General features: G+C 44.4%; 1 protein-coding gene and 1 non-coding gene across 2 annotated transcripts; one reads left to right on the top strand and one right to left on the bottom strand.

The window, feature by feature from the left end:
- The first annotated feature begins 4596 nt into the window (after positions 1 to 4596).
- HHIPL2 (HHIP like 2) lies at positions 4597 to 19114 on the top strand. The gene is made up of 9 exons (XM_057398782.1): positions 4597 to 5716; positions 8602 to 9254; positions 9904 to 10047; positions 10726 to 11057; positions 12281 to 12407; positions 13047 to 13192; positions 14708 to 14789; positions 17697 to 17779; positions 18536 to 19114. The coding sequence occupies exons 1-9, from the start codon at positions 5333 to 5335 to the stop codon at positions 18925 to 18927; spliced, it is 2343 nt and encodes a 780-aa protein (XP_057254765.1). The 5' UTR covers positions 4597 to 5332; the 3' UTR covers positions 18928 to 19114.
- Positions 19115 to 19947: 833 nt separating this feature from the next.
- Positions 19948 to 20020, bottom strand: TRNAT-UGU (transfer RNA threonine (anticodon UGU)). Its single transcript has one exon. It is a non-coding gene; the product is annotated as a tRNA-Thr (tRNA).
- Positions 20021 to 20343: the final 323 nt, after the last annotated feature.

The following is a 20343-nucleotide window of genomic DNA, read 5'->3' as shown; positions in this document are numbered from 1 at the left end:
GGTTGGGGAATTTCTTTAAGATTAGTCCCATATTTCTGTGTGAAATGCAAACAGTACTGATTTCCAATACATATTGAAAAATATTTAGTTGTATGGTGTGGAGTTTCTGTGTCAGCAGTATAGTAGGCTTGATCCTCATGTTTAGGTGTGTAGATGGTGATTTAAATGACTGCTGAAATCTAGCTTAAAATCCATTCAGGACTAGCAGTGGTATTCACAGGTGTAGTGTCTGAACCTAGGAGCATTAAGCATGTGGTGCACTGTGAAAACACCTCACCCTTCAAAGGTTACATAGGTTGCTGCTTATAACTGATCATTTCCTGAAATCTATGAAAAATTGAGAGGTTTTTCTGTGCATTGTATATGAGAAGAATTCCATGTTGTGAAGATCTACTGCAGCTTCTTTAAAGAGATGATGCACTTCAGGCAATTTTCCACATGTGTCCAGTTCAGGACTTGTTTTCATATGACTGGTAGGAGAGTTAAGGGTTGCTGTAGCTGCATGGCTGCAGGGGGAAGCTAATGTTGCAATTCTTTGAAAGAGCAAAGGCACAGAACTACTGCAAACTTCTCTACCTCGTGGAAGAGACTTACTGAATCTTCTTACAGTCTTGCCTATGAGGTGAAATATGCAGTGTTGGTGTGTTTGGAAAGCAAATGTTAACATGTTATTGCAAACTGGTGTTCCAGGTTGCTTGAAAACAACAACAAAATGGTTTCCAAATACTACTTCTGTTTTAATGACAGGTCTGTACAACTTTGGTGGATGAACTGCTTGAACTGCTTCTAGAAATCAAATAAAGCTGTCTTTAATAGTGTGGTAGTATATGAATAAGTACAGCTCTGCTTCTAAAAGCTGAGTGTTTATCTGGGATAATATGGGTCTCATGAAATGTGCCTTAAGACAAAGTGTCTTAAACATTGAGCTATTTGCCATACATGTATATTGTACCAAAAAAGGCTACTATTCCTTGTTCCTGCCCTGTGCTGTTGTGGTGTCTGCAGTTTTGACTCCCTAAGACAGCCTTGTTCTATAATAGTTGGGGTTGCTTTTTCCTGGAGATCTTCAACAGAGCTTTGACGATTTCATGTCGATTGTGAGGTTTCAAAATGCTATTGCCAGCATCCTATAAGGTGTCCAACACCCCTGGGAAGCAACGGCTTTCCCTGAGTCTGAAAGATGATTCACATTGTTGCTCCCAATAACTCGCCTTGATGGGTTTCCTGCCTAGACAGTGCAGCTAAAGCTGTCCTGGGATAGCCCTGGGAGGTAACCAGGCAGGGTATCCATTCCCTGTAGTCCTTATTTGTCTCTTGCTTTCCTGCTCTGCTCCTCAACCTGTAAAGATGGACCTTTGGTGGGCTGATGACACTCATGTGATGGGCTTGGAGCATCCCAGCAGGGTGGTATTTGGGTTTCCCCTTCCATTGTATCTTTGTGTTCCTTTGTGGGCATGCAGAGGAGCTTTTATCATACAAACTAACACAAATAGTATAAAAATGGAATGCTAGAGCCCTTGCTGCTTGTTGAGAGCTCTTGTGTCATTTCCCTTCTGTCCCTTAAGCTGCCTGTAGGAGATGTCTGCCTTGCAGCAGCTCAGAAACCATCTATTGAGGAAGAAAAGTGAAACAAAGCAGAAATTGAGGTGGAGGTAAGAAGGATGTTGTAAGGAGAGTAAGAGGACAAAGAGAAGCTTTATGTCTTTGTAAAAGCTGCTGATCCTTTGTGCTCACAGCTTTCTCTTGTGACCTCTGAAAGCAGGATTGCTGCCAGGGATCCTGTTCTCTCCTGGTGCTGGAACTACTATACCACAGTCAGCAAACAGAAGAGCAGCACAGTCCCAGCTTTCACGTAACTATCTTTAGCATTGCTCATTGCTTTCATGTCCTGCAAGAAGCTTGCTCTTCCCTGACATCACAGTACTTACACTTGAGACAAACGTGGACATCACAAGTCCTGAGTGAATTTTCTTATGCAAACTATTCAGAGCATACTGGGTTTTCAAGCCTGTGTGTTGTACTTGGAATACGGTAACTCTTGAGTGGATCGGAGTATTCTGCTTTGGCTCCAAATTCTGCCCTAGGTTTGGGTTTCTGACAAATTGTGGTCTTCATCCTCTGAAGTGTAAAACTTCTGTGAGGATTTTCAACCCCCTTCCATGAAACAAAAAGCATGTCTTTTCTTTGCTGTTCTACTTTATGCTGAGGCAAGGAACTTGTTCAGGGAATCACATTTTCTGCACAGACCCGGTGTCTGGTCTGTTGTCCCTTTGTTTTCCCACCTCTTGTTCTGGTATTTTTAACATTAAAACCTAATGTAACAAGAAGACAAAATTGCAAATCACTTCAGCTCTACTCTGCTCTCCCTGTCATGTTTTCCATGCTCTTGTACTTTCCTGTTTTAAGGGTGTCTTTACTGATGTTCAAGAAAAGCAAGCTAATGAAGTGTCGGCTGCTTTTTAAAGCATGCCAACCCCATGTGCTCTGTCCCTCTTGCTTTTCCCCACCAGGTTCTCTGTTTTCTGAGCAGCTGTCTCATTCTGGAGACCTTGGGAGGACTTGCCTCAGCCTTCAGAGCAGTGTAAGCACATTGTCAGCACAGAACAAGTGTCTACCTTACCCTTGGAGTACTCCCTGTGGAATCAGAGGATTGATGTGCTATGAACTGGTTTGAATTTACAGTTCTTCAGGGATTTCTGTTACTGGTGTTCTGATCCACTATGGTAAATGCGAAGTTCCACCTGGTCTTTTGTTGCATTTAAAGAATGGCTGAGGTGGTTTGTTGGCCAAGCAAAACCAGACTGCCCACTGCAAGGAGTCCTTGGATAATGTAAGCAGTAAGCTCTGTGTGTTCTCTCATTGTCAGAATGTGCTTAAGGCTATGCTGGCTCTTCTGCCCTCATCAGGGGTGCAGCAAGGAGTGTTCTTGCCTCCTGGTCAGAAATATCCAGTAACTAGTAATGTCAATTACCCCAAATTGCTCTGTAATGCTAATGGAATTAAAAGTATAGGGAATTCTCAAGTTGCAGTTACAAATGAGGAGTATGCAAATATCCTCACTGATCCTGTTGTGGCTTCAATATAAGATAATTGCTACAGGACATTAATGTCTTAACTTCAGTGATTGTTTGCAAGGTATGAGAGCAATAACTGAGATAAGCTGATGCTTCAACAGATTTAAATACTTGGATTTAAAATGCTTTATCTCGTGACAGTGCTGAGTCTTGTGAATGGTGTTTTTCCAGTTCATTGATGCCTAAGCAGAGACAGGATTATTGGCAGTGGTGTAAATTAGAGCCACAGCAAAAGAGAAGCATGTTAAAACCCCAGAGGTTTTTAGAACAAGTGTTTCCCAATAACGACTCCATAAACGCACAGTAGTCTCAGCTGTCACGTTACACTGGTGGTTGCATTTTGAAACTAGGAGTGGGAGTTACGACTTCTTTAAGCTACATACAGATAGATCCTGTATGTGTATCTGTGCATTGGTTGTTGTAATTTAAGATTTGCAGGGAGGAGAGACTGTAATTGCCTCTTTCAAAATTGCTTTATTCCTCACTGATGTCTCAGAAGCAATAGAACAGATCACAAAGCCTTGCTCTCTAGTAACTTCTGTTGTTCAGTGAGTGTGTGCATGTTACAGCCTCTTCCTAGCAGCGTCAGGCTGACAGAGCACTCCTGCAGCTGCGAAGTGAAGATACTTGTCTTCTTTGGGTCACTGCTCAGCCTCAACTCATGATGCAGCAGAGTGGTGAGGAGTGCTCTGTTGCCTTGTTGCAAGTAGGGATGTCTCTGTCAAAGGAAAACATTTGGTTTTGGTGAAGTGATAAAGGAGCTTGGCTGTGATTAAACTGTGGGAGAGCAGAGTCGGGGAAGTGTCATTCTCAGATACAGGCTGGGTACAATGTGTACTGATTCGGAGAAAACTCCAGGAACAAACCTGCCAGCAGAGTTTCAAGCTGACAAGCAGGTATTCTTTATTGCGGCGCCGGGAGACACGGGGGATAGCTCCTCCTAACGTGTGTCCCCGAATTGCTATACAGGTCATCCTTACATGGTCACTGAGCATATTACATCATTTTCCAAAAGGTTTCCGGCATGCATGCAAAAATGTGGTGGTCTTTAAGGGTCGTTTACTTTTCCCAACAAGCTTAATTAACATTACAGACATAGCAATCATCCCGGCCTCCTACTTACCAGTTAGTTTAACTGCTCTCATCCTGGACATCTGCTAGTCCGGGATACTCCCTAGTAGATGCTTACACCAGCTTAATGGGTTTATTAACACCCCAAGCATCCTGTCCTTTTACTTATCAGTTAGTTTATCTGTGCCCACCCTGGACATCTGCTAGTCCCAGATACTCCCCATCCCCAGGTCCTGTCCTTCTACTCTGCTTTTCTCACACCTTTTGTACTAAGGTCCTAAGGACCTGAACCTATGTCAACTGCCTTCAAGCACCGCAGTTATTTTCCATTACAAAGCCATCAAACTTAACATTACTTAGAACTGATTACATTTTGTATTTTTGTGCCTCCTTGTCTCGGTACGCACGTGGTTGTCCTGTGCACAGAGCTGATGTGCTTCACTAACTGCAGGGCTTGCTCGTGCATCCTTCACCAGAGGGGAAAGTGGGCAAGAATCTTAGGCGTCCTTAAATCAGTTTAACATCAGCTGTGATCAAACCCACTAAAATCAATGAGCTTAAGTACAGCGTTAACACAGACCATTAGAGTCAACTGCAGGTTGTGCTGGTGCCTTAAATGGGTGTTTACTCCTTCACTCTTTCTGAATTTCTTCTTATTTTAACCGTGAATGTGTATCTGGATTTGTGGGTAATAGCAGTATCTTCGTAAAACTTCTTGTCCTGAAGTTACTTGTACTTCAGGTTAACTGCTGCCTTAACTTGGTTGTATTTTACGGCCTTTTATCAGTCCATATGAAACCAGCCCCAGGTTTGGTGCATCCTAAAAGCTGAGTAAAATGGTAGTTAGCAATTGAATACTATTCACTTGTGTTTTGTAAATGGGGAGGGATTAGAGTGTTCTGTATACAGGTATCATAGTTCATATTGTTGTTATTTGTATTTCTAGGTGAAGGATTTCTCAGCCAGTTTAAACCAAGACGTAAGGATTAGACCTGTGAGTGCTTCTAAGCATCTAAGAGATGCCCAGAGGGGAGGGTTCAGCTATGTGACGCGTGAAATACCAGAGAGGCAGCCTGGAGGGTTTCTCTCCTTCCAAGTAGTAAACTTCAGAGAGAAAAAGGGAGAGAATGTAAGCAAACCTGAGTGAATGCTAAGCTCTGTGGCTGGCAGTTAATAAAACACTGAGGATGAATGAACCATACTATGAAGAGGTCCAGGATTTCTATACATCTGACCCCAAGAAACCTGCACTGAAGGAAGTGAATGTTTGGCCATGCACTGGAAGGAGCAGCAGCAGCTCTGGAGTTTCCTTTTCTTGCCCACATGTTTTGCTTTACCTCTCCTTATTGTGCCTCATAAGCTGTCTGCTGGCGCATCCTCAGTGTCTGGATTATGGACCACCCTTCCAGCCCCCTTTTCATCTGGAATTCTGCTCTGCCTATGAGAATTTTGGCTGCTGTGACCAGGAGAGAGACAACAGCATTGCAGCAAAATACTGGGACATCATGGATTACATTGATCCCCGGGGGCTTAAGATGTGTGGGACATATATCAAAGATATCCTCTGTCAGGTAGGACAGAAAAACAGTATCTGTATCCTATGCTTTGGGCTGATTTAGGGGTCAGTTGTGGTTCTGATAGTCTCTTACAGCTAGCTGTGTTGCTGTGGGAAGAGGTGTTGGGAGCAGGGGAAAAGTGGGCTGACAGGGTAATGGTACCTAATCCTTGGCATGCATTTTGCAAGGTGCTTTGTGTGAGGTACATCCCTTTGTGGTATCTGGCGATACCTAGCGATATTGATGTGGCTCATGATGGCAATCAGGCTGCTCTGCTCACTTTCTCATAATGAAGGGGAGTTACAGATCAATATTTATTTGCTTCTTTTAGCTGCTAGGTGCTGGATTACAAAGTCTACAGGATCAAAAGATAGCTGGGAATTATCAGGCTGAGTGTTTGGATCCCTGGACTGTGTGAAGGACGTATGTCGACTCTGTTCCTGGCGAGGATGCTCCAAATGGTTAAAGTCGAACAAACCTTACCAGGCAGTGGTTTCACACAGCTGAGGCTCCAGTCTCACTGCATTTCCATCAGTGCTCTGTCTCCACTGTCCAAAAAACTCAGGGAAACAGGCATTATGGAGTAAGAAAAGACCAACGACACTGTTCTTCCTGAGCCACCCTGGAGCTAGAGAGCAGAACCGACCTGCCTTTTTAACAACTGTTAGTCATGCAGAGCTGGAGTTACTACATGCCAAAACACACAGCAGCCAAAAGACACATTTAATCTTATTAAGAACATGTAAATCTTTTCTAATTAATATTTCCTTAGTCCGAAAAATATTGTCTGTGTACCAAAATATTTCCACTCTTTTTGGATGGTGGCAAGATTGTGGCATCTCCTCAGGGTAGGGAGACACTCTTTCAGCACCAGGGCTGGAAAAAGCAGCATCAGGGTTGGTTGTTACTTTGCAGCTAGTAAACCAGAAAAAAGACAGGTTACAGGTCCTGGCAGAACCACCAGTGTTGGTTTTATGAAGAGTTTTCTACATGTTGCAAGTAGAAAAATCCCTCTATGGAAATGACTATAGCTGCATTGCTCATTCTGCAGGATATAATGTATTTAACATTTGTTGGGTATTTTGTAGCAAAAAAACCCTAAACTACCCTTATATTTTCTTTTGGATTTTTCAAGGCAATAAGTTATTGCTCTTTTCATACCTTTTAGTTTGATTGCTGTTAGGATTTGGAGTTTGTGATTGTGTTGGGTGTTGCTCTTCCTGTTCAGGTTGGTGACAATGAGGTTGGGTTCTCTGGCAAATCTTCACTTGGCTGTTAAATCAGTGGAGGAGCAAAGATCCACCGAACCTTTTTGCTTTAGTGAAGCTGCTTTGCTCAGTCAAATTCTGACTGAAGGGATGGAAAATGATATCTCTGTTCTATTACCTCCACAGTACCCTGGTAGTCACTAAGTACATACTGCCTTGGTGCTATGTCAAATACAAGAAGGCAGACGTTGATAGGTAATCAGGATATAACTGTGCCAAGTGCTTTTCTGCTGTGTATGGCAGGACTTCAGATAAACTGCTGCTGTAACAAGTGCTTTTGTTGCTGTTATTCACATGGAACTTGGGACACAAAGATTAGTCTCAGAAGCAGTGGTAGACAAAATAATAGTAACAGCTTTTGTCTTTTGACCAAAATGAGCTTCAAGAAAGAAGAGGCTTTTTTGATAAACCACAGTTATTAGCTGATGCTCTAATTTAGCAAGAACAGCATTCTACCACACCTTTGGGTGAGATCAGAGCAGTAGCAATGCATTGTAACAAAGCAGCTATTGAGTTAGGTGGTCCTTCAGTGCCAAAACCAGCAGACCATAAACCCAGACAACTTCCCAGCCTTCCTGGTGGGCAGTGAGTGGTGCTGAGCCTTCCACAGAGGAACCTGGTTTTGGGGGCTGCAGCTAATTCTGCAGAACCCAAAAAGGATGCTATGGAGTGCACCTCACCTTGGCACTTCAAGTGTGTTTCTTAACAAATAGAAGATGACTAAATAGGGATGTGTTCTGAAATATGGATTTTCTGCTGTTCACTGTAAACCAGATATGTATCTGCTGAAAACTAACACACTGGAAGAGGCATCTAAAGCATTCTGGCCCTGCTGGTAGAGCTGCATCTGTTTGCATCAGGCAAGATCTGGACTTATTTTTGCTAGCTATACTTGTTTTAAGCATTTGCAGGTTAGAGTCTGACCTTCAGCTGAACCATTCTAGGGTTTAGCCTAAAAACTGAATATTGAACTTTGAATACTGCCTGTAATGTTCTTAAGGAGGTGCTGTACAAGTTGTGTGGCTATAGGTGCAAACCTTGCTGCATGCACTAGAACAGCTCTTTGGCTGATGGCTGAGAGGATGCTTCTCTGTTCAGGAAACTGCTACAAGAAAGGCTTCAAAACCCAAAAAGGCCAATTAAACCTTGTTCAAGCTGATTGAAAGCCATAATATCAGCATGGAATAGGAACTAGTGCAGGGGAAGTAACATACTTGTTAAACTGCTTTAACCTGAGCCCTGTGATTGCTGAATGCACACTCTTTTTGGGGACAAACAATCACAAAGCAGCACAAAAATATCATCTTGATCTTAGCAGCTTCTGCTGCTTCTGCTCTATAAAGCAGTAGGATTGTGTTATTTCACGCACAATGAAATGAAAGCAGACAACAGTGATTGGCAAGGCCATGTCATCCTGGGAGTTTATGTAGATCCTGAGGAATGGCCACCATCTCCTGCTCGGTCTGTGTGCTGCAGGTGGTGTTTGCCAGGCAAACACCATGTGCGGGGGTGACTCATGTTTTCTGCTTTACAGAGTTTTCACTTTAGTAACCAGTTTGCTTCCGTGAAGGTATCCTGGCTTCTCCCGGATGTGTGTACACAGCCACGTATTCCATTTCTTTTACTTCTCAGGAATGCTCTCCATACGCTGCACATCTCTGTGATGCAGAAAACCCTCGGACACCTCTGAGGAACATCCCAGGGCTTTGTTTTGACTACTGCTCCGAGTTTCATTTCAACTGCCACTCTGCCATCAGCCTGCTGACCAGCGATAGGCACATCCAGGAATGCTGCGAGACAAACAGGACACGCTTTTGCAACCTCCTTCGCCTCCACGATGAGGACTACTGCTTCCCCAACGTGCTGAAGAGCACAGCCCTCAACACCAACCTGGGCTCAGTAGTGGAGGACCACAAAGGCTGCCTCCAGCTTTGCCTAACAGAGGTTGCCAACGGCCTGAGGAACCCAGTGCTCATGGTGCACGCAAATGACCATACCCACCGCATGTTCATAGCGGAGCAAGTGGGAGTCATCTGGGTCTACCTACCTGATGGTAGTCGGCTGGAGGAGCCCTTTCTGGATGTTAGAAGTCTAGTGCTGGCTACGCCATGGCTAGGGGATGAGAGGGGCTTTTTGGGGATGGCTTTCCACCCCAAGTACAAGGACAATGGCAAGTTTTATATCTATTACTCATACATGGATAAGAACAGAGTGGAAAAGATCAGGATCAGTGAACTGAAGGTTCTGGCATCTGATGCCAACAAAGCAGATCCACGCTCAGAAAGGTAAAGTTCATGTTGGATGCTACTGCATGCCACCAGGAGAAAGTATTTTTCCCTGTCCTTTCCACTTGAAGAACCTGCACATTCCCAGTTACCCTGGTACAGCTGCATGAAGCTATCAGAGACAAGGTTGGCTCAAGGTCACACAGCAAGCTAGGGATGAAACTGAAAAGAGGATTCAGGAACTAGGATCCCAGGTTGTCTTCTCTCCATCTTGTACCTTTGCTTCTAAAGAGCAGTTATAGCCTTAAGCCTATTGTGGAATTAACATCTGCTCTAGAAGTCTTTTGGACAGTAAGAGAACAGGGATGCTTCACTAAAAATAAATGTACTATATGTTCATTTAATCTGACACGTGCACCTGCCCTATCTCCCCAGTAAGAAGCTAAACCTCAGTTATGGGGAAGAGTCTGTTAATAGCAGACTTATTTCCTCTTGAGTTTCACAATCACCACAAGATGGTTCTGAAGCCCTCAAATTCACCAACTGCTTCTCATATAAGAAAGCAGAACTCCCCTGTTGCCATCAAAGATCTATACAGCTGGGAAGTCTTGCTTTCTTCTGCAGAAGCAATGCAGTGTTTCTACAGCCTGCCTGAATGTTCAGTCCTTCCCAGTAGCTACATCTGGACTTATTTCTCCCTCTTTTTAAGGAATCTTCTGGAGCTTGAGGAACCAGCTGCAAATCATAATGGTGGGCAGCTGCTCTTTGGAGTGGATGGCTACATGTATCTGTTCACAGGGGATGGAGGGAAAGCAGGAGACCCTTTTGGAACATTTGGGAATGCTCAGAACACGTAAGTAGGAGGGCAGGTAAAAGCTTTGAGCTTGTTCACCAAGGTACAAGGTTTTGCAAATGAGACAATGTGGAAGAATATGAGTGCTTCCTGAAAGTGCTTGTGCATCTGCCAGTCTGGTCAATGCAGTAGTTCAACAATTAACATTCAGCATCTTGAAAGCTGAGGGAATCCAAGATGTCAGAGCAGCTTCCAGTGTCTGAAGGGAGCTACGAGGATGCTGGAGAGGGACTCTTCATCAGGGACTGTAGTGACAGGACAAGGGGTGATGGGTTCAAACTGAAACAGTGAAAGTTCAGGTTAGATATAAGAAAGAAGTTCTTTACTGTGAGGGTGGTGAGGCACTGGAATGGGTTGCCCAAAGAAGTGGTGAATGCTCCATCCCTGGCAGTGTTCAAGGCCAGGTTGGATAGAGCCTTGGGTCTAGTATGGTCTAGTGTGAGGCATCCCTGCCCATGGCAGGGGGTTGGAATTGGATGATCTTAAGGTCCTTTCCAACCCAAACCATTCTATAATTCTATATTTAGGGAGGAGAGAGTCTTCTGGGACTTGAGCAGTTATAAGACATACCAGCCACTGGTTGCTTTATTTGGAGAGAGACCTTTCCCTTTGGAAAAGGGGAATTGTGTTTTCAGTTGGCTCTCATGCTGAGGTTTCTTTTTCGGTCATTCTTCTCAGGAGTACTTTGTTGGGGAAAGTCCTGAGAATCGATGTGGATGGAAGAAGCCCTGATGGAAAGCCTTATCGCATCCCTCCTGATAATCCATTTGTGTCTGATCCCAAGGCCCGCCCCGAGGTTTATGCATATGGGGTCAGGAATATGTGGCGCTGTGCAGTTGACAGAGGGGACCCTGTCACAAAGAAGGGAAGAGGGAGGATATTCTGTGGAGATGTTGGGCAGAACAGGTTTGAAGAAATTGACATCATTGTTAAAGGAGGGAACTACGGCTGGAGAGCAAAGGAGGGATTTGAATGCTACGACACAAAGCTTTGCCACAATTCCTCTTTGGGTAAGGAAGAAGTGTCTCTTAGAAGATTACTTTATTATACAAATGTATTTAGTGGGCTATTGCACCATTCTTCCAGTGAACCTAAATAATCCATAGTTGTGTCATAAATGGAGATAGTTTACTTCTTAAGAGCAGAAATCCCTTCTCCCCATCCCTGCAGTGCTGGTATAAAATGATGCCCTGCTTATTCGGGGATTCCATTCCATATGTTGCACTGGACAAGGTGTTTAGGTTAAAGCCCATGCTTTTTGCAGACAGAGCCTTCCCAGTGAAGTCAGGAAGGCAATGGATTTGGTGTAAGGAGGGAAGCAATACTGTGTTTTCTTTAGAAGCTATGAGCCATGGCTATGTTTTTTTCAAAGGCCTAATCCTCATTTACCAACAAATCTGAACTAGATTTTGCTGTTAATCTACAGCTGTTAATGAATTGCATTTGTGATCTTTGTTCTCATCATTAAAGATCAGAGACTACTTGATCCACAGGAAATAAGTGAGGACAAGACTAGAATTTTGTGGGATCTGATATTCAACCCAAGAAAGGGTTTGATGTTAACACTGATTTTAACGTTGCCAGAGTCAAAGCCTTTATTTTATGAGTCTCATGAGTTATGAGACATAAAGTGGCGGTCACACGTGTTCTGTGCTGAGAATGTCAGCAAACCTATAAAAATGTTAACTTGTAGTTGTTCGATGTTATTCCTTTCCTAACAATACTGGAATTTGTAAAGGTAATCCCTGCTAAAATGATTAGTGCAACAACAAACCTCTAATATTGACTTCCTGCAGGCTGACGCCTTTCTACATTGCTGGCTTGATGCAGAGAATCCTGGTCCTATGTGTTATGAAAGCTCATCATGGACAAGTCTTGATAAGGGAGCTCCTTAAAGTCCCTGGGTCTTTTCTGTTCTGGAGTAAATTATTGTATTCCCACAGATGTTTTAACTTGAATCCTAGAACACCAGGTTGGAAGGGACCTCAAAGGGTCATCTGGTCCAACCTTTCTCGCCAAAGCATGACCTAGACCTGATGTCCCAGCACCCTGTCCAGCCAAATCTTATATGTGTCCAGTGTTGGGGGATCCAGTAGTTCCCTAGGGATACTGTTTGTGCATCTGTACCGGCCCTTCTAGTAATGTTTATGCTTGTCAGTGTCATTGACCAATTGCTTTTTGATGGTGGATTTATATCCATAAATTTTCTCGTTTCTTCTTCTATGTTTAACAGATGACATTCTTCCAATATTTGCATATGGCCGCAGCATGGGGAAGTCAGTTACTGGAGGTTATGTGTACAGAGGATGTGAATCGCCCAACTTGAATGGTCTTTACATCTTTGGTGATTTCATGAATGGGTGAGACTTTCTTCTCTGCAGCTCCCATTCTGCACCCACATTTGCCTTATCTGGGCAAATAAGGGTATCAGAGTACCCCAAAACCTTCTGAGCTGGAGTAAATGAGATTCTTGGATGTCTATATATTAGATTAAGTTCTCTATTTGACTGTTATAACAATATGTTTGTTAGAAACCACATTTCATTGAATCACAGAATAGTTTGGGTCAGAAAGGACCTTAAGATCATCCAATTCCAACCCCCTGCCATGGGCATGGATGCCTCACACTAGACCATACTAGACCCAAGGCTCTCTCCAACCTGGCCTTGAACACTGCCAGGGATGGAGCATTCACTGCTTCTTTGGGCAACCTAAGCCAGTGCCTCACTGCCCTCACAGTAAAGAACTTCTTCCTTGTATCTAACCTGAACTTCCAATTTCAGTTTGAACCCTTCACCTCTTGTCCTGTCGCTACAGTCCCTGCTGAAGAGTCCCTCTCTGTCCAATTTAGAGTTCCAAGAATAAGTTTGCTTTTGTTCATGTCTATTTTTCCAAAAGACAACCATTAAAGCCAATCACCTCACTTTTTTCAGTAATAATTTTGACAGGAACTAATCTTGATGATGGAAACATAAAACACGGTTTTACTTTTCATCTAGTCGACTTATGGCTTTACAGGAAGATGAGACGAGAAATAAATGGAAGAAGCAAGATATCTGCATTGGCAGCACAAGAACTTGTGCTTTCCCTAGAATGATCAGTTCTTACAGTAAATTCATCATCTCATTTGCTGAGGATGAAGCAGGTAGGCATCGTGCTAGCCATACTTTTACTGGAAACTGTACTGTCAGTTCTTACTGTAGGGCAAATATATAGGATTATGTTGCTCCTCACATACTGGAAAGCCGGCGCTGCAAACAGGTTTGTGTCTAACTCAGCACTGCAGGTAGGTTTGGTATGTAGTTCAGAGAGGTCTCCTGCCCTCTGAGGCTATTGCAAACAGGCTTGATGGAGAGCTCAGCAGACAGATCCTCATGTGAACTTGCAGTCTGAGCACTCCAGGTCCTTTTAGGAGTCTGAACTCCTGTTTCACCCTTTCCCTGTCCTTTTTACTGTTGTTTGTTTATGCTATTTCATTAATGAAAACACTGCATCAATGCAGTTTGTTCTTTCACTGTAACAGCTCATCCTCACTTGAGTTCTTACAGCTTATCTGAATTTCCCCTACTTGATTAATATAAATTCCTTAGTCTTACAACAGCAGCACTTCACACTGTGGATGACTGATCAAGGCTTTTTTGGGGGGGGGATGAGGAAAACCACTCATTTTAAAATGCAGTGTAAATGTCTCAGTACATGGGATTATTGCTGTGGTCTTGATGACCAGATCTCTCACCAAGGTAAAAGTACCAAACCACACTTGGTTCACTTTTGTGCAGTCTCCTGACAGAGCTACGTAACACAAAAAGCAGCTGCTAGGGTTTTGAGAACACAAGTGCTTTAGTGAGCTCTGATGCTTCATGATTCAGCAGAGTTTTGAATGTAGTAAGATCCTGGATCACCTGGCCATCATACCCCATCAGAGATGCGGGGAGATGCAGGCTTCTTTGTGAAGTACATACAGTTTTCAATTGTTCTAACAACGTGGAATGGGTGCATGGTAAATATCTGTTCTACTGGTTGTTCTTTTAGAACATGTAACCTCAAAGACAACAACTGTTTTGCCTCTTTTGCAATCCACTATAGTTTGCCTGGATATCGTTCTAGTGGGTGCTGAAGGGAAGGCATGAGGCATAGTTGCTCTCCTTAGCAACCATACAGGAATAAGAAGCTTCTGTCTTCTATGGATTAGCCAGTTTGGCTCTTGTGGGATTTTTCTGGATGACTGAGATGGTTAAATATTTGATGTGTGATCTTCCCCTCTATTTGTAGCTTCTGGCTGCTGCTTTGGTACAAACACGGTTTAAAGAATACATATTTATACAGAGAAAAGTAACCTCTTGGAGGGCCACTCATATGAGGCAATGGAGGTCCTGCTCTCAGGCACTCCGCTTGGTTGAGAGCTGCTGGTTCTGTGTGGAACCCTGCTGCAGCCAAGAGATCATTTGGTGCCCCTGAGAGTCCACTTGCATAGGCCAGAGGGAGACCAAATCCCACCTCTTGGATGTAAGACATGACTGATGGAGTGACTGAAGGAGCTTCCTGATTTTCTGACCATGTGAGTTAGTGAAGAGCCAGGCAAGAGGGAAATGGAGAACTGTGATTCTTTTCTTGGGCACTAGAACCTGAGGCTGAATTTTCTTTTTTCACTTCCATTTAGGTGAGCTGTATTTTCTGTCTACTTCTTATCCCAGTGCCTATGCACCACATGGATCACTCTACAGGCTTATTGATCCTGCAAGGTTAGTAAAGATGTTTTTCCATGCTGAATTCTTCTATAATCACTATACATTCTTCAGCTATTGCAGCAGAAAGAGTAAGTACTACTGATAATCTCACTGACCTCCACATCCAGTCCTTGTTTTTTATTCATCCATCATACACCTGGTGCAACTTCAGTCAGTTTTAGTGAATTTATTCCTCACTCATCATATTTGTGCACCCAGAAATAGACAGAATTTAGGTAACTTAAAGGTCTGGGACAATAAGGATCAAAATAACATCTAAAGTATAGCACAGATGTGTTCTAAAAATGACAGTCTTTATCCTTCAGGATGTCATCAAATATCTGTGATGCACTTTTATATACATAAGTAATCTGCAGTCTATAGTTTAGTTTTCACAGAGTGAACCCTAGTGCTTTATGCAGCGTTCAAATAATAATTGGAGCCTGAAGCAGAGTTTTTCCAAGCAAAATGTTTTCTTTTCCCATTAAGCAGTTATCCCTGCTAAAGTCTGTTTTTCCAATAATACACATGCTTATGCAAGTGTTTCTCCTCCCCAAGCTTTTGGGCCTTGCTAAAAAGCATTAAATGAATTTCAGATCACCCTGCAATGTAGCTACAGTACTCATGTGTATGTCTGTGCTGTTGCTGAGATCTTGGGCACTAACAAAATGAGGAAAACCATTTCTGTTTTCTTGGGAAGTTAAATCCAAAGCTGTATGTTTAAATCAGCCCTTGTACTAAGGGAGTGGGAATAGGAGATCTGGTCTTTTACTTGCTGCAACTACTTGAGGAGACCCCTGCCTTTAACAGCTTATTGTCTGCCAGGAAGCTTTTGAACTGCACTAACTGGGGCTGCCATAATGTACTATTTTCAACTACACAAAATAAATTTGTGATCTAAAGCATCCTCTGTGTCACAAAAACCTCAAAACAAAAACCCCAAGCCCTCTGCAGTCCCTCTGCCACTCCTTAATGTGCTCTGAAGACTATTGGGGTGATAAATCCTCTCTTTTCCCACTGTAAAGAGAGAAATGCAGCCTTCTCTGTCACAAGCAGCCATGGGAGCCTTTCCTAGAGCCTGCCTACCTGAGGATTGATGTGAAGCAATGCACTATGTCACACTGACTCCTGCCAGGAGTGCGATGGCTCCAGTGCTCAAAGGCCTTTGTGGAAAGGAGCCAGCTCTTCCCTGTGCTTTTGGAGCTTCATATCCTTCACTTCCTGAGCAGGACCAGGCATTTATTCCCTTGGCTGTTTGGAATTCATTCTTTGGTTCTCCTTGCTTACCTTAGCCTGGATGCTGCTCTGCTCAGCTCTACCCTTGTCTGCCCACTGAAGCACTTTTGCAAGCTTGTCCAGGGTGTGCAAAGCACTGACTGCTCCTCTGAGGCTGGAGCAAGGTCCTAACCCCTCCAGATCCAGGGTTGTATTCTGGCCTCCTCTTGTTGTATTATAAGCAGAGATTTTTCCTTTCTCCTTTGCATTTCAATGCTGTTTATAAGAGTCTTCCATTCTGTCTCACTGTGAGCCTAGGCACTCCCTTCTTCCAGCCTACACTTCAGCAACCATGCTGGCAAGGGCAACAAGGCACCCAATAACTTCCTTCAAAATGCTGGCAGGGCCACTGCCATCTACCTAATGGCAACTTGGACTTTCCTAGGAACCTCCCTGGAAAACTGATGGCAGCAGTGCCCTGTGTCCCCACTTCAACTTGCCTTGGAGATAGCAGAATGCCCCCTGCCTGGATTAGCACCAAATCCCTTCTGTTAGAGTGAGGAAAGTCCTTTAAAAGTTAGAGAGGAGAGAGAGGAACACTCCCCCTTGCCCAAGCAATGCCAATAACCCTTTTTGCTAACCTTTTTAACTGAAATGGTATGGAGCACCCACTTGGCTGTTGCTCCTGTCTGAAGGAGAATGCTAATCACAAGAAAACGTGATGCTGTAAGTCATGCTTTGCTTTGTGCTGTTGAGCATGCCAAACTGGAAGAGCCTTTTCCCGTTTGTCCTACAGCAGTTTCCTTGGTGGGTAACAAAAAGCACAGGGCTGTTACTCTTCTTTGTACCCCCCTTCCTATCATTTAACACATGACAGCTTTACCTCAGGGAAAATGTGCTGCTCTTTGGGTGCTGTGGGAAGTTGTCAGGGAAGAGCAGGAGAGGAATGTGGATACACTTCCTTTGCAGATGTTCCTTCCTCCCTTTTAGCCTGCTCCTTTCCTGTCCCACTGCTCTTGCTGCAGCTCTGTGTTGTGTCCAAGCAGCACCCTCTGAAGGTCAAGCTAACATTTGTGGGGCTGTGTGGGAATATTCCATTGCATATACAGGAATCCTCATGCTGCACCCTGAGTGAGCAGAAAGCGCTGTGACTGACAAGCCTTATGGGCAGAAATGAGACCCCTCCACTTCAAAGTGGGATGCATGAGCCAGTATTGGTGAGACAACTCAAAGTGACTCATAGTCTGAAGTTCAGCCAATGCATCCACTAGTTTTCTAGAAGCAGCATTGTGCTGTGCCTCCAGCAGCAGGACACGTAGCTGAACACACCTAATCAGCACCCCTGAATTTGGTGGTGGGCTATGAGTTCATGCAGGCAAGCCCTTATGCCCCACACAAGCAAACCAGCTATCCCTGTTGGATCAAGGCATTCCGACCAACTTTCCTGATGGCAGAAAGTTGGCCAGAAGGGTGAAGCAAGAGAAGGTGCAGCCTCCCACATGCTACTGCTAATCAGACAAGGATTTTATGGCTTGCAACCCTGAGTTAGGCTCTTGATTCCACCTGTGTTACACTCTAGGTGCCTAAAATGCTTTCATGCCTCTTCCAGCAGAGGCAAAGGACAATGGGGGATTTATGTGTGCCTCTGGAATAAACAAACTTCCTTAACAATCTCTGATATCTGCATATGGCTTTCTGTTTTTGAAGGAGAGCTCCACCAGGGAAATGTAAATACAAGCCCATTCCAGTGAAAACAAAGGGTAAATGGATACCATTTGTTCCACGTGCAAGTAAGTTACTAGGCTTTGATTTTACTGAGAAGCAAAACACAGAACCATCTTAGAGGCATGTGACTAAAGTCTTTAGCAGAAGACTAAAGCACTGAGCAGGAGTAATGTTGAAGTTAGGTTACCACATGTAATGTGGGCTTCTGTCATCTACTACATGCCATGCTTTTTTTAATCCCAGCCTCTGATTATCTTTCCCCCTCCCCAAAGTGTTGCTGAGCAATAGTATAAACGGGCACACAAGGGAACTGATGGCTTTGATTCAGGCATTGGACTTGGTCTGTGAAGTTTTGAGTGCCTGGCTCTGTGATAAGCTCCTTACATACAGGGGACTAAATCTTCCTTTTTCCTGGCCTTTTTCTGTCTTATGATGTCTAATGCAACTAGAGCAGGGGTTGCATCTTATGGAGTAGACACAGTGTTTAGCAGGTTGAAGTTGTCTTGTATGGGATTTCCAGATATTAGTGTAGCATATTAGTGTTCATATTGTTTGGTGTGCCAAAAGTCTGCAAGCTTTTGTCATATTCTGCCTGCATTTATTTCCCTTAAATACTCATTGATCATTTCTAAAATTAAACAAATTTTATTTCCAAGAAACCCAGGCCTCTGTTGATGGAAGAGGTTTATACAGTGTGTATGTCTTCTTTCAGAATGTCAGCTGTTTCTCCTAACTGCAGCTCTAATAAAAGTTAGTATCTTTGAATGAGCCTTTTGCCTTAAAGCATGGGGATGCTGAACCATGTTAATTACTTTCCTCAGAGACAGTTCTTGAGCTGCTTAATGAACCTTCAACAACCAAGCCTCTGAAGAAGTCTTCTACCCCCACTGCAGCCACCCCAGCAGCTGCTCCTCAGAAAGGTAAAAAGACCCCATCCACCAAAATAAAAGCATCAACAGTGAAACCAGCTCTGTCTGGTAAAAAGAGACAGAAGATCAAAGCTGAGGTTAAGCCTCACAAGCCAAAGCAGAAGAAGGTTGCACATGTTGACAGAACCACATCAGCACCACCTTCACCGAAGAAGAGCAGCTCCCACCTAACCAGAACCCAGAAACTTCTTCCACAGAAAGCAGCATTTGCGAAGGAAAAATGGGAGAGGGGGAAGGAGCGCAGGTTAAGAAGCAGCTCTCGAAGCTCAGTGATGTCACAGTGAAAGCAAGTCACTTCTAAGATGGTGAGACAAATGTTTTGAATAGTAACCAAATAAAAGAGAATCATCTGACTTGTGCCAGTGCTCCCAGGGGTGGCTCCATCCATGTCAGTGTTAGCAGTGTCTGTGTATGTCTTAGTAAACCTCAACAGCACCAGCCTCCCACTATTAAAGGTCTTTGCAAATCCTGCTCTCATGTCCTCTTCTCATGTCAGTAGTTATGAGAGTCTGTGATGGACATTCACTGGTAGGATTTGGCTGTGTATGACTGCCTAATAAATCCAAGTGCCTCCAACTTTCAGGACTTGCATCTTTTTATCTGAGAATAAAGAATAGGCATGCCGGTGACCTCACCTTCTTCTTTTCTAACTAAAACACAGTGAGGAGTGTATTTTAAGAGTAGTTGTCTTGCAGACAATCAAATTACCTCCCTTTTAAGCCATGTTTTTTCCAAGGTATGAGTGATGGGCAGGTTCCAAAGGATGCTGGAAAGCATCTCTTGGTCTGCACGTGGAGGATGGGTGAGGCCTCTTCTTTTCCCTAGTGTGGGTTTGGAGCTGAACTAGAGGGGTGCTCCTTCATACACTGTGGAATTAACATGCCACGGGCTGCTGCTGCATGGAGAATTTGGGGAGTGAGGATTCGGGGTTGCATTATCCATGCTGGAAGAGGGCACTAACAGCCCTCAAACGTTCTTTTCCAGAGGGGTGTATTACTTTCTATAGCAGAACCAGGCCCTAGCTTGGCTTCCTGCCCTTGCTCTAAGAGGGAGCCAAAGCATATGCCGCCCTTTTGCAGCGCACATTAACGTTTAGCAACGTCCGGTAACGTTTGTCTCGTACCGCCACCCTCCGGACGCAGCGTTTTGGGATGCAAAAAGCAGCGGCCTCCTATCGCAGCTGAGACTTTCAGCCGGCGGGGAAGGATCCCCGGGTGACCGCTGTCACCTCCCCTCTATCCGTCGCGCTTCCTTAGGGCAGGAAAAAGGGAAAAAATAAATAAAATCAGGGAAAAAAACTCAATAGGCCCCAGCGAGGATCGAACTCGCGACCCCTGGTTTACAAGACCAGTGCTCTAACCACTGAGCTATGGAGCCACCTATCACTTCCCCGCTTACCGACAGCCCGTGTCCCTCTCTCGCCGGAGCCGCCTCCCGGGGTCTGCGGGTCGCGGTGCTGGTACCGCTGCCGCCGCCTCCCGGGAGCTGCGGGTCGCGGTGGCGCAGCCGCCGTCTCATAGGGTCTGCGGGTGGCAGTGCTTGTACCGCTGCCGCCGCCTCACGGGGGCTGCGGGTGGCGGTGCCCGTGGGGCTCATCAGCCCTCTTAAGGCACGAACGTGCCACGGCGGCCCTCGGCGGGCTCAGGTTGTCCTGTGCCTCACTAGGCCTCGGCGGTGAAACTAACGCCGCTGGCGCACCG

The sequence above is a fragment of the Pezoporus wallicus genome, unplaced genomic scaffold (assembly GCF_028554395.1).
Source record: "Pezoporus wallicus isolate ANWC-B61680 ecotype Strahan unplaced genomic scaffold, APGP_CSIRO_Pwel_v1 contig_5231, whole genome shotgun sequence".
Classification (NCBI taxonomy): domain Eukaryota; kingdom Metazoa; phylum Chordata; class Aves; order Psittaciformes; family Psittacidae; genus Pezoporus; species Pezoporus wallicus.
The sequence above is the reverse complement of the archived record's forward strand: the minus strand, read 5'-3'. Positions and strand labels throughout refer to the sequence as shown.

Bases quoted from the DNA above. Each gene is read 5' to 3' on its own strand.
- HHIPL2 (XM_057398782.1), top strand. From the start codon at position 5,333: ATGAATGAACCATACTATGAAGAGGTCCAGGATTTCTATACATCTGAC. The intron at 14,790-17,696 runs GTTAGTAAAGAT...CTGTTTTTGAAG, and splicing joins AGGCTTATTGATCCTGCAAG to GAGAGCTCCACCAGGGAAAT. The intron at 17,780-18,535 runs GTAAGTTACTAG...TACTTTCCTCAG, and splicing joins ACCATTTGTTCCACGTGCAA to AGACAGTTCTTGAGCTGCTT.